The following is a 10,795-nucleotide window of genomic DNA, read 5'->3' as shown; positions in this document are numbered from 1 at the left end:
CGTATGCGTTTAGTAGGCCCTACAGACAGCCATATCAAATAGTGAACTCTCCCATACACCTTGGTCATATTGCCGAGACGGTTTTGCTTGTTCGATAAAGTGCTTCGACAACAAGTAGGACAGTGATTCCCCCCAATATAAAAAAAATCCTAAAATGTAGGCTAATTACAACCGAGAACAAAAAACCCTGCGTGCTGTAGTAGTTAAAATATGTTTCACTGATCTGGATCTGCAAATCATGATCTGCACTCATTCGTCGCATTCAAAACAAATAGACGTTGGGACACATGGCTAATTTGCATACGTGCACAGGACTGGTTGGCTCCGCAAGGCAAATAATGGAACATATCTATCTATCTATCTAGGCCTTTCTGTCTATCTATCTATCAACGCGTGTCTAGTTTTAATGTGATGTATTGTGTGTATTATCCAGTCAGACTTGTTCTGTGTGGTATTGTAGTCTACTGTCCTGTGTGGGACGAACCACCTAAATGGATTCCCGACGATTTGTGTCGTTTGGTATTAATAAAGACTTGACTATCTATCTATCTAGACTATTTAATTAAAAATTATTGACCTCAGGCTCCGTGAATAGTGGGGAATAGAGGGATAAAAGACAAGAGATATATCCCTTGTCATTTATCCCTCGTCTTGTCGATTAGTTTGTTTATGTGACGATTTCAAATACTTTTTTGGTTTTGTTTAAAGCATGCTACACGCGATTGGTTGGTTAGATTGGTGGCATGTAGAGCAAATTATAATGATTCCCGCTTAAATACGAACGTTCTAGATGTAGCCTATAAATACTCCCGCTTATCATCACTTGATATCCAAACCACTATGGCGTTTCGATCTCTGAACTGAAAAAGGGTGGGTTCGTACAACACCGGGTGCCCAGTTACAGACGCGATTAATACTTCAGCCGACATTTTGTTCAGTGAGTGAATAAAGGTAGGTAGGAACCAAAGTGCCTGCCGGTGTTCCTTGGGATCCACGCAAGCGAAGAGCGTCTACATTCCGATTGGCTGTCAGTGTTTGGTCGCTGAAGCGAATAATAGTCATTTGCATAAAGTTAAAAAGTTTTCAACTTCTTTTTGACGCTCTGGTCGCTCAACTTTGGCCGCTGGTAGCGTTGGTCGCTTTGGTCGCTCTGGTCGCTCTTGCCCATAGAAAGTGAATGACTTCCGGCGATTTGGTCGCTCAATTCGCTTCTGGTGTGGACGGACAGTAGGACTTACACTCATTCCACGGTGCACCTATCCAGTTATGACAGCAAGAGAGAGAGAGTGGAGGGGGTCCTATTAAGATGTCACAGGGCAGGAGGGGGATGAAAAGAGGGGATGAGGGAGGAGGAGAGGGGAATAGAAATCGGAGCTCCAAAACGGAGCGTAAAGGCGAGAGAGTGAAGGAGGGAGGGGGAGAGAGAGATAGCGAGCACATGAGAAAAAAAAGAGGGGATTAATCAAAACCAACCTGTCTCTAGATCGGCATTGAATAGTCATATGCAGGGGTTGTATATAGGACACACACAGGTATACAGACGTAAGAGCAGGGCGAAAGAAATGCAAAGAGACTAACAGATGGAGAGAGAGTGTCAGAACATAGAGAGTAAGAGATAGTGAGCGACAAAGAGAGAGAGAGAGCAGAACATTCAAATGCGTAGCAACGCTAGTCTCTCAGTAGCTCCTCTCTGCGTAGAAGGAAGGCTTTGCACCATGACAGCAGGAGAAGGTACGCCACACACACACACACACACACACACACACACACACACACACACACACACACACACACACACACACACACACACACACACACACACACACACACACACACACACACACACACACATCAGGGTAGATGTAGAGCATATTGCTTTGCAATCACTTTCTGCTATCTAGTATGAATACGGATGTATGTGCGTTCTCCTGCAGATCTTTCTTACCAATTGCTGGTGTGTTTACAGTCTTGCTACCTGCTACCTTCTTCATTGAAAACTTTCCTTCCTCTGTTTTGGGATTTTTTATTGAAATCACGAGTCATGGCTGTTGGGCAAGATTACTAGATGGTGGGTGGGTGTTGGTGTAGCTGAGAGGCGGACATGCTACAACAGTCACACAGTGACTGCACTGGGCTGGCTCTTGACCACCGAAGTCATGGGAGACCGCCACCTGCTCTTCCTTTCTCCAGTCTCCCCCTCCCCCAGTCAGTGGGGGGATCAGAGATCCTGCAGCATTCTGTGTTGGGGGTTTCGTCATTTGTTGTTGTGGTTGTAATTTTAGCCTCTAGGTATAGCAATGATTGCTTCATGCTGTACATGGTTGCTTTGTGTTTCTCTCACTTCTATTGAAGAGTTCAACACATACAACACATGGGGTATACTATGAACTTCGATTAGTGGGTTAGCGAGTTATGTTGCGCTCAAAGCCTTGGTTAACTGTGACACGAAAGTCGATCTCTTTTAGCGTTGATGTATCAATATGGTGATTTATGCTGCCAACCAAATTTGGTTGGGAGGAGGTTCAGGGCTCCAGAGTGCGCCTAATTTGGGCGCACATTCGCCTAGAATTCGGGGTAGTGCGACCAAATATTTTATTTGGGCGCACCGGTGCGACTGAAAATGTATCTGGTATAATTATTGTTTTTTGTTTTCTTTTACAGAGCAGTCTATTCATAATATTGTAATAACCACGGAAGAGGCAGTGAATGAAGTATTGATTAGACAGCGATTTATTAGATACCTAATAAACCGTTGGAACACGCAAGACCGGTAACAATAGCAACGCCGGTAAACAAACCCGCGAAGCCCAATCCAGGGGCCTGTACTACAAAGCTCGATCAGAGGGTTAGCGAGGTATGTTGAGCTGGAAGCCTGGGTTAGCTGTACCACGAAAGTCAATCTCTTTAAGCGTCGCTGTATCACCATGGTGACTTACGCTCGCAACCAAACCTGGTCGGGAGTAGCTTTTCAGCGAGTCTACCCGGAGATCGGCTACTTATATCGGCGTGCGCAGCTTCCTAGCCCCTCCTCCGATAATGGCGTCACCATTTGTGGGTGTTCCCATGGACCTCGGCGCACTTATCGTACTGGCGTCTCTCCGGAGACAGAGGGTTTTTCGGGACAGAACCGATCCCTTGGCATTGTCTAACGATATTCTTTATGAGAGATACAGATTCAGCATTTATTTAAGGCATTTATTTAATGGTCAAAATATTATTAATCAATGGCGTAAATATCGACGGTGCAACCGGTGCAGCTGGTCAACAACTCAGCGCAAGGCAGGCACGGTCCAACGTCCCCCCACCCCCCCCCCCCCCCCTCAACAACTCAAAACTTAGTCTGGAGCCCTGAGGTTATCAGCTAAGACTTTGGGGTTAGATTGGCTACTTAAAGCTAAGCGCCGTTTCCTAGCCCCTCATTTGACAATGGCGTCACAACTTTTGGGTGTTCTGTTGGACCCCGGAGCCCGTATTGTACAGGGGTCTCTCCGGAGACAGAGGGTCTTTTGGGACAGATCTGATCCCTTGGCATTGCCTGAGAATATACTTTATGAGAGAAAGGTTCTCATCAGAGGGAATTCGCTATTTGATCGTCCTTGTTGGACCTGATGTAGGCAATGCTACACAAAGAAGCTGTGCACTTACTGTCCCAAAAAAATAGGGTGTGACATTCTATTCGCAGAATGGCACATCCTATTTTGTGTTTTTTTCGAACTTGAACCTATGTTCTCAAGGCCGTGCTGGCGCTGTCATGCCAAATTTCTACCGGCTGCCAAATTTGTACCGGGCGCGTCATCCATACGTAATCCACTCCAAATCTGCCTGGCAACAGATGATCGCTTCGTCCGTTGCCTGGCAACGGACGATCGTGTCGAATGACGTGAACATTCGCGAACCTTCTATCTAGCGATCCCTTATCTGTATTGTGCTATTTCGTCCTTGACCTGCTTTAAACACTCAGTTTACTTGCTACATTTGATTAAACAATTAAATACAATACAAATATAAAGTAAAAACAAGTGTTATCTGTAATGATATCAACATCAGTTATTAGACCGTCACACGGAGCATGCGCAGTTGGATTGGCGCGCTGCATGTTGATGTCTGTTCCAAGATACATCGTGGGTTTATTAAGGAACCCAACAAAACATTACATTATCTAGCGATCCGTTAACTGTATTATGTTATTTCCTCTTTGGCAACATGAGCGCGAATGATTTTTGAAACCTGCCCGGCAACGGACAACGCGATCATCTGCTGCCATGCAGGTTTGGAATGGATTACGTATGGATGACGCGCCCGGTACAAATTTGGCAGCCGGTACAAATTTGGCATGACAGCGCCACATCTAGATGGGGGTAAAAGGCATGATGAGGTTTGAACCCCGATCGCTGGCTTTCGGGTCTTATACTAATCCAATACGCTCCCGCCGCTACATCTTAGCAGTTGAAATAATATGCTATATATTTCTTACATAGGGTGTATTTCAATGAATTCCCTAAATTATAGGATAAAGCAGGTTGGACGTTGCTTTTGCATTTTGAAATCATCATCACCCTATTTGGATTAATGGCAAACAATTCTGTTTTTGACAGTTATTTTTAGCTGTTTTTGACATTATGCAGAATCTTTTCACTTACGTATTTAAATGATCAGCTATTTTTTGCCATAACCCCTCCCTATCCCTATTATATCTATTATTTGATTCTTGAACTCCTCATAGGAGTTCATTATGACTATCTGTTCCTCTTGAGGGAAATATTCTGCCCTTGATCTATCTATTTTGTAAAGGTGAGTAAAATGTCATAAACGCAGTTTTTACGGGAACGTGCATTTAAACTAAAGCAGAAAACCTGTTTTGACAAATCTACTCGTAAGTGAGCTTCGTGGTATCATTTAACTCTGATTCCGAGTTGTGACAGCTCTAAAACGTTCACGTCTAGCATTAAGATCACTCTGTACCATGCATTGCCAAGGGGTCAATTGATAATATGAAGCATGTTCTTCTTTTCACCTCGCTATAGTTCGCTTGGGTTTCCTGAACAAACTCGTAATCTGTGCTCTTCCGTGCGCGCGTGCGTGCGTACGCGCGCGCGTGCGTGCGTACGCGCGCACGTGTGACTAAGCTAACTGTCCCTTAGTTTTCCAGTGCTTGCTGTTATATAAACACTTAGCACGTTGCCGGTTTTCTGGATAGCCTCATGCCTCGTCAAACCATTAAGAAGGAACTTCAATCAGTGTAGCTTTTAACATCGGACAGGACAGTGCAGTACAGATCATATTGATGTGACATAATCCAAATCCTAATCACCACTCATCTGTCTATTACTGTATGAAAGGCTTCTGGCCGCGAGCTAAGCCCCTAACTGTTGGGACACATACAGAGACCTCTGGGAGGATAGCGCAGACAGAGAGAGGAATTGCTCTTTATTTCTTTTGCGCTTTCTTTCAATTCAAAATAGCTTCATTGGCCTGAAAAATAAATATTTACACTGTCATAGATGTTTAAAAGTGAATTAGTACAATAGAAAATAAACAAGGTTATAGGGAGTGAGCTAATCAAACTATATTCCGACTAGGGATGCAAATTATCGAGTAATTCATTAATCGATAGTTGTTTCATCTTATCGATCGATGATCGATTAATTGATAAGCGGCAATTCTTCTGAGAAGCTGAATTTCCTTCTGAATGTGACACATTTAGGTGGTAATTCAACGAAGTCGTTTAGTTGTTGTACTTTAAAATACATTTACATTTAGGGCATTTAGCAGACGCTTTTATCCAAAGCGACTTACAATAAGTACATTTGTCAAAATACTTCCACATATTGTGCATTTGGCGTCTTTGTTGTCATTAACCAACTTAAAGTGGCTCCATACTGCACTCTGTTTTGCCCTCTTCATCGTGTCACTAGCTGTGTTCGAAATCGTTCCCTTTACACTCGTTCCCTATTCCCTATAGTGTACATGATATAGTGCACTATATAGGGAATAGGGAACGAGAATTCGGACACTACGCTGAACATTTCTAAACGTCATTTGCGTCAGTAAATGCGCCGGGTATTTGTGTGACGCAGACAGATGCGCCCACATCAAGTAAACAAACCGGGCACTCACGACGAAAGCTGGAGGTTGTATTGATGTTGAATGTTACATTTCCTTGTTTAATTAATTTAGAATGTTCAATATTCTATGTTAAATCCCAAATAAATTGTTGACATTTCTAAACGAAAGCCGGAGACTCCATCATTAAATATATTCGTGTTCGCGGTTATTCGGCTTCTTCTTCTCCACTGGAAAAATACAACCGCATTGCATTGTGGTATACGGGAGTAACATGTAGGGAACATCGTATGTACCCTATTTTAAGTCCACTATATAGTGCCCTATATAGTGGACCACTGAGAATTCGAACTCCCTAGAAAATAGGGTGCACCCTATTTAGTGCACTACATCCATGATAGGGAACGATTTCGAACACAGCTAGTAGTGTCCGCTTTTCGTTTGTCTTGTTCTGCTTCGCTTGTGATCTCGCTTGTGTTCCCGCGTGTGCGTGAAGTACGTCTGGCGTCAAGCGCGCCCTCACGTGGACGGTTGGGGAATTACGGGTTAAAAATGCGATTAATTGCAAGTAATTTATTTTAATCGAGTAATCTCTTATCGACAATTAATCGATAATCGATTAATTGTTTGCATCCCTAATTCCGACATTAGGAGACAGATAGTCTTGAATCGTTTCTGTTGATATTGACCTTGATGTTATCATTGTTGGAAAAAAAAAAATAGTGAGAATACATTGGAGAAATGGAAGGTTCAGAAGGTAAGATGTCAGAAAAGGTGTGTAAAGAAAGAAAGTGACAACGAGAAACAGAACCGTAGTAAGACACATCAGATAAAGCACCAAAGAGTGGGGGATGACAGAGGCAGAGCCTCTAAGAATCCAAAATAGCCAGATAAATGTATGTTAGGAAAAGAGAGCTGAAGGGAATGAGTGAGTCGTTACCTCTGCGTTTAGGAACAGCACTATGATGCCTGGTCCAATCTGTAGAAACATTTATTTGGTCAGAATCTCTTCCGAACCAAATCCTTATTCTTTAGCTTTTTTGTCTCTCCTTTATGTATTTGAGGAATAAACAAGAATATACAAATAATTGCTATAATATAATCTCAAAGTTTGGGAAGGATGCAGCTTCACCTCGGATATAATGTTCTAGATTCCCAAAGTGTGGTACTACGTGCACCCCAAGGGGTACGCGAGCTGCCACAGGGGGTCCGCGAGATGAAAAATGTAATGGCGGTCTGGTGTGTTATTACACAATTACAGTGCTGTTTTTTTAAGTGGGATTTTTCCATGCAATAAAAAAACATGAACAGTAAACATGTCCATTGTAATCAGTTTTATTTTAAATCAAAAAACTATAATTTATTAGTTTTTGATAGAAACGTAGAAGAAGACAGCTGCTGTCTTCTACTCACTATTGTCTCCTTCTATGCACTGCAGGCTAGGCTTTATGCGCGCCAACTCGTTTAATTCATTCCTTATATATTATCTATAAATATGCTTCATTGGCTGAAATCAGGGAAACTGTCAAGTCGGACATCTTATGATAAAGTTGTTAGCCACGAAGGAGGAGAGGGGCCAAGAGAGAGTCAGGATTTGCCGGGAACAGAGACGGAGAGAATAGAGAAAGAAAATGAGCGAAAGTCAGACGTGGTTAGGACGTAGAAGGGGGTGCGCAGGAAAATAAGTTTGCGAACCGCTGTTCTGGAGCTATGTGTTGAATGATCTTTGCTGCCCCCAGTGGACGGAGGGGGCACTGCGAATATTATCCCTTTGCTCCCTTATAATTTTGTATTAGAGGAGCAGTTAAAACTGATTCATGGAGTTACAAATGGCCTAAACTAGTCAGCTAATTGTACGTAATTGCCCTTTCAACCTTTTATCTCTGCCGTTAAAGGAAGTGCTCTGTCACATCTGAAAGTTATTAATTCACAGGGCCCTTAACCCTTAAATACTCAAATGTTTATGTTCTGAGAGGACATTCCTGCCTCCCAGATCAACCAAGTGAGCCAAATATCATCTCTTCTCTCTCTCTCAGCGTAGTCATGGTCTTTCTATACTTCCTTCACTATGATCCAATCTGTTTAGGTGGGGCTCAAATGGTATCAGATCTGAAGGATTAGTTAACGCTGACACACACCCCTAGCTTGACATTTAACTTGGAATGGTGTGTGTGTGTGTGTGTGTGTGTGTGTGTGTGTGTGTGTGTGTGTGTGTGTGTGTGTGTGTGTGTGTGTGTGTATGCAGGATAACCTAGGTATATTTACAAATACACCAGACACACACACATATATAATTTGGACTCACACATCATGCACACACACCTACTCTGTATGTGTATATGTGTTGTTCTGCATGTGTATTTAAATCATTTGTCAACAGGGACGTCTTTCGTTATGTTCCATTGCGTTTTAATTGTTTCCTTGACACACAGCAGATCCATCAGAGTGACATTTGAGTCAGCTGTGGAAAGGTGCTCACATCAATAATGTGATTAATACTGTGTCTCTGCGTCTGACCGCCCTCTCTGAGCCGCCTGCTGTTAAACCTGCTTCCGCCTACTACACTTTGTGGTTATTTAGTCTTTAGCATACGCTTGCTTCCAACATGTCTTATACTGAGTCATTCATAAGCAAGCTTATGTGTTGTTGTTTAGGGTTATGGTTATTTTAGGGTTGTTGTCAAGGGTTGGCTGCAGTATTCAGGTTTAAAACCCAGAAGCTTTGGGTGTCAAACAACCAAACCACTCCTTAGCCATCCTGCCCCTTTTCTTTAAAACTGCTGCTTTCTTTCATGTTTGCTTGCTTGCTTGCTCCATTCTTCCTTCTTTCCGTAAATCTTTAATTTTGTCTTTCTGTTCTGTGGTTGGTGGCTGTATGTAGTGCTACTCTGATCTTTCGAAGACTTATGTTTTTTTTGATAAAAACAGCAAAAAACCAACAACATTGAACACATTTTATTGTATACAGCCCTAGTAGTTTACCGTCTAATTATTGAAATAGTTTACAGAATCAATATACACTAGTTATTAACTACATTCATTTTTAACTACCTAGAATTGAGCCATGGCTTTGTTCTTGTGTTCATTCTGAAAAAAACAAATTAAGCTTGTGTTAGCACCCCATAGAATCATAAAGCCAATGTGAGGACTAGTGTTATCTAGTGTGCTAGTAAGGGAGCTGTGGTTAGTTTTGATGCGAGTGCTGATGCTAATCTCCAGAGGTGGCAGAGTGTGGTAAATTATGTCACCAAACACAGGAAGTGATGTAAGCGACCTATCCCTCCATCTACGGCTATCATCACCCCTCTGGCCAACCCCATTACAGTGGCACTGAGGGATACACACACACACACACACACACACACACACACACACACACACACACACACACACACACACACACACACACACACACACACACACACACACACACACACACACACACACACACAATTGGAGAGCAGGGATGTAGTAGTGTTTTATGGCAGAGATCAGATGGAAAGGGCAAAGGACACAATTAATTTGGCATCAACAGACATTAAAAACACACATACAGGCACACACACAAATGGACAACCCACCCGCAGTCTAGTGGAGGTGGTAGACCAGGGGGTTGAGTTGCAGTGGTGAGGAAGACTGCGGGTTAGAGAGAGAGACAGAGACTGAGTGAGAGGGAGAGAGAGATTAATAGAGAGCCATGCTGAGGAGACTGGTGTGCAAGAAAATCTGCGCTCGTAAGACTATTTTCATCTCTCTGTGTGTCTCTGCCTCCCCCTTTCCCTTCCTCCGACTTTTTCATTTCTGCCTTGCTTCCATCTCCACACGGTCTGTTTCCCTTTGTCTCACTGTCTGTGCCCATGCCTTTATTTCTGTCTCTTGGCCTGCGTCTAATTTCTGTATTTTCTTATGTTAGTGACACTGGGATGTCAGTAGCGTAGGTGTGTGTGTGTGTGTGTGTGTGTGTGTGTGTGTGTGTGTGTCTGTGTGTGTGTGTGTGTGTGTGTGTGTGTGTGCGCTTGTCTATGGTTATGCGTGTGCATTCGTGTGTTTGCAGACGTCCAACTGTGCAAGCCTTTCATTTATTACATGTTCTCGTTGATTTACCTTTTGTAACTTAATACAACGGCTTACTTTGTGCCTGTCTGTCTCTCATTTTTCTTGCTAGGCAACAGCTGCCTGTCTGTCTGTCTGTCTGTCTGTCTGTCTGTCTGTGTGTTAATAAAGTAATGGTGAAAGGAATCCGAGTATACAGGTGTTCCTTACTTTCCCAGGCGGGCTTTGCCATACAAAATACACAAAAGGGCTTTTTCCATCCAGGAAAGCCACTTTATGTGCCCTGGCGTTGTGTCCATAAACCCTGGTGCATGGCTGGGGAGAGGGACGGGACCAAGCGTGTCCACCCAGATTAGAGTCACATGGATTGGGGAGAGAGGGATCAGGCATGCTCCATGACTAGTGGTGAAGCCATATCAATAGCTCAAGAGGTCAGACCACTGCACCAAGGGGACTCAGTGACCCACCAACCCCCACCAACCCCCCCCACACACACACACACACACACACACACACACACACACACACACACACACACACACACACACACACACACACACACACACACACACACGTGTATGTGGATTATTTACAGTGTGAGGATGAAGGAGAGTGTTGAGGTTGAACTGAATGATGGAGACCTTTTCCATAAGCACTCTGGGACAAGTTTGCAGGAGAAC

The 10,795-nt window shown here is 43.3% G+C and overlaps 1 protein-coding gene across 1 annotated transcript in view; it reads left to right on the top strand.

The window, feature by feature from the left end:
- Nucleotides 1-1,334: 1,334 nt before the first annotated feature.
- The window catches only part of clasp1a (cytoplasmic linker associated protein 1a), a 137,914-nt gene continuing 128,453 nt past the window's right edge, over nt 1,335-10,795 (top strand). The window contains exon 1 of the mRNA XM_056576028.1: nt 1,335-1,731. Within this exon, the coding sequence (XP_056432003.1) occupies nt 1,656-1,731 (76 nt within the window). The 5' untranslated portion in view covers nt 1,335-1,655. The remainder of the gene's footprint in view (nt 1,732-10,795) is intronic.

Source organism: Gadus chalcogrammus, chromosome 17, assembly GCF_026213295.1.
Source record: "Gadus chalcogrammus isolate NIFS_2021 chromosome 17, NIFS_Gcha_1.0, whole genome shotgun sequence".
Lineage (NCBI taxonomy): Eukaryota > Metazoa > Chordata > Actinopteri > Gadiformes > Gadidae > Gadus > Gadus chalcogrammus.
The sequence above is the reverse complement of the archived record's forward strand: the minus strand, read 5'-3'. Positions and strand labels throughout refer to the sequence as shown.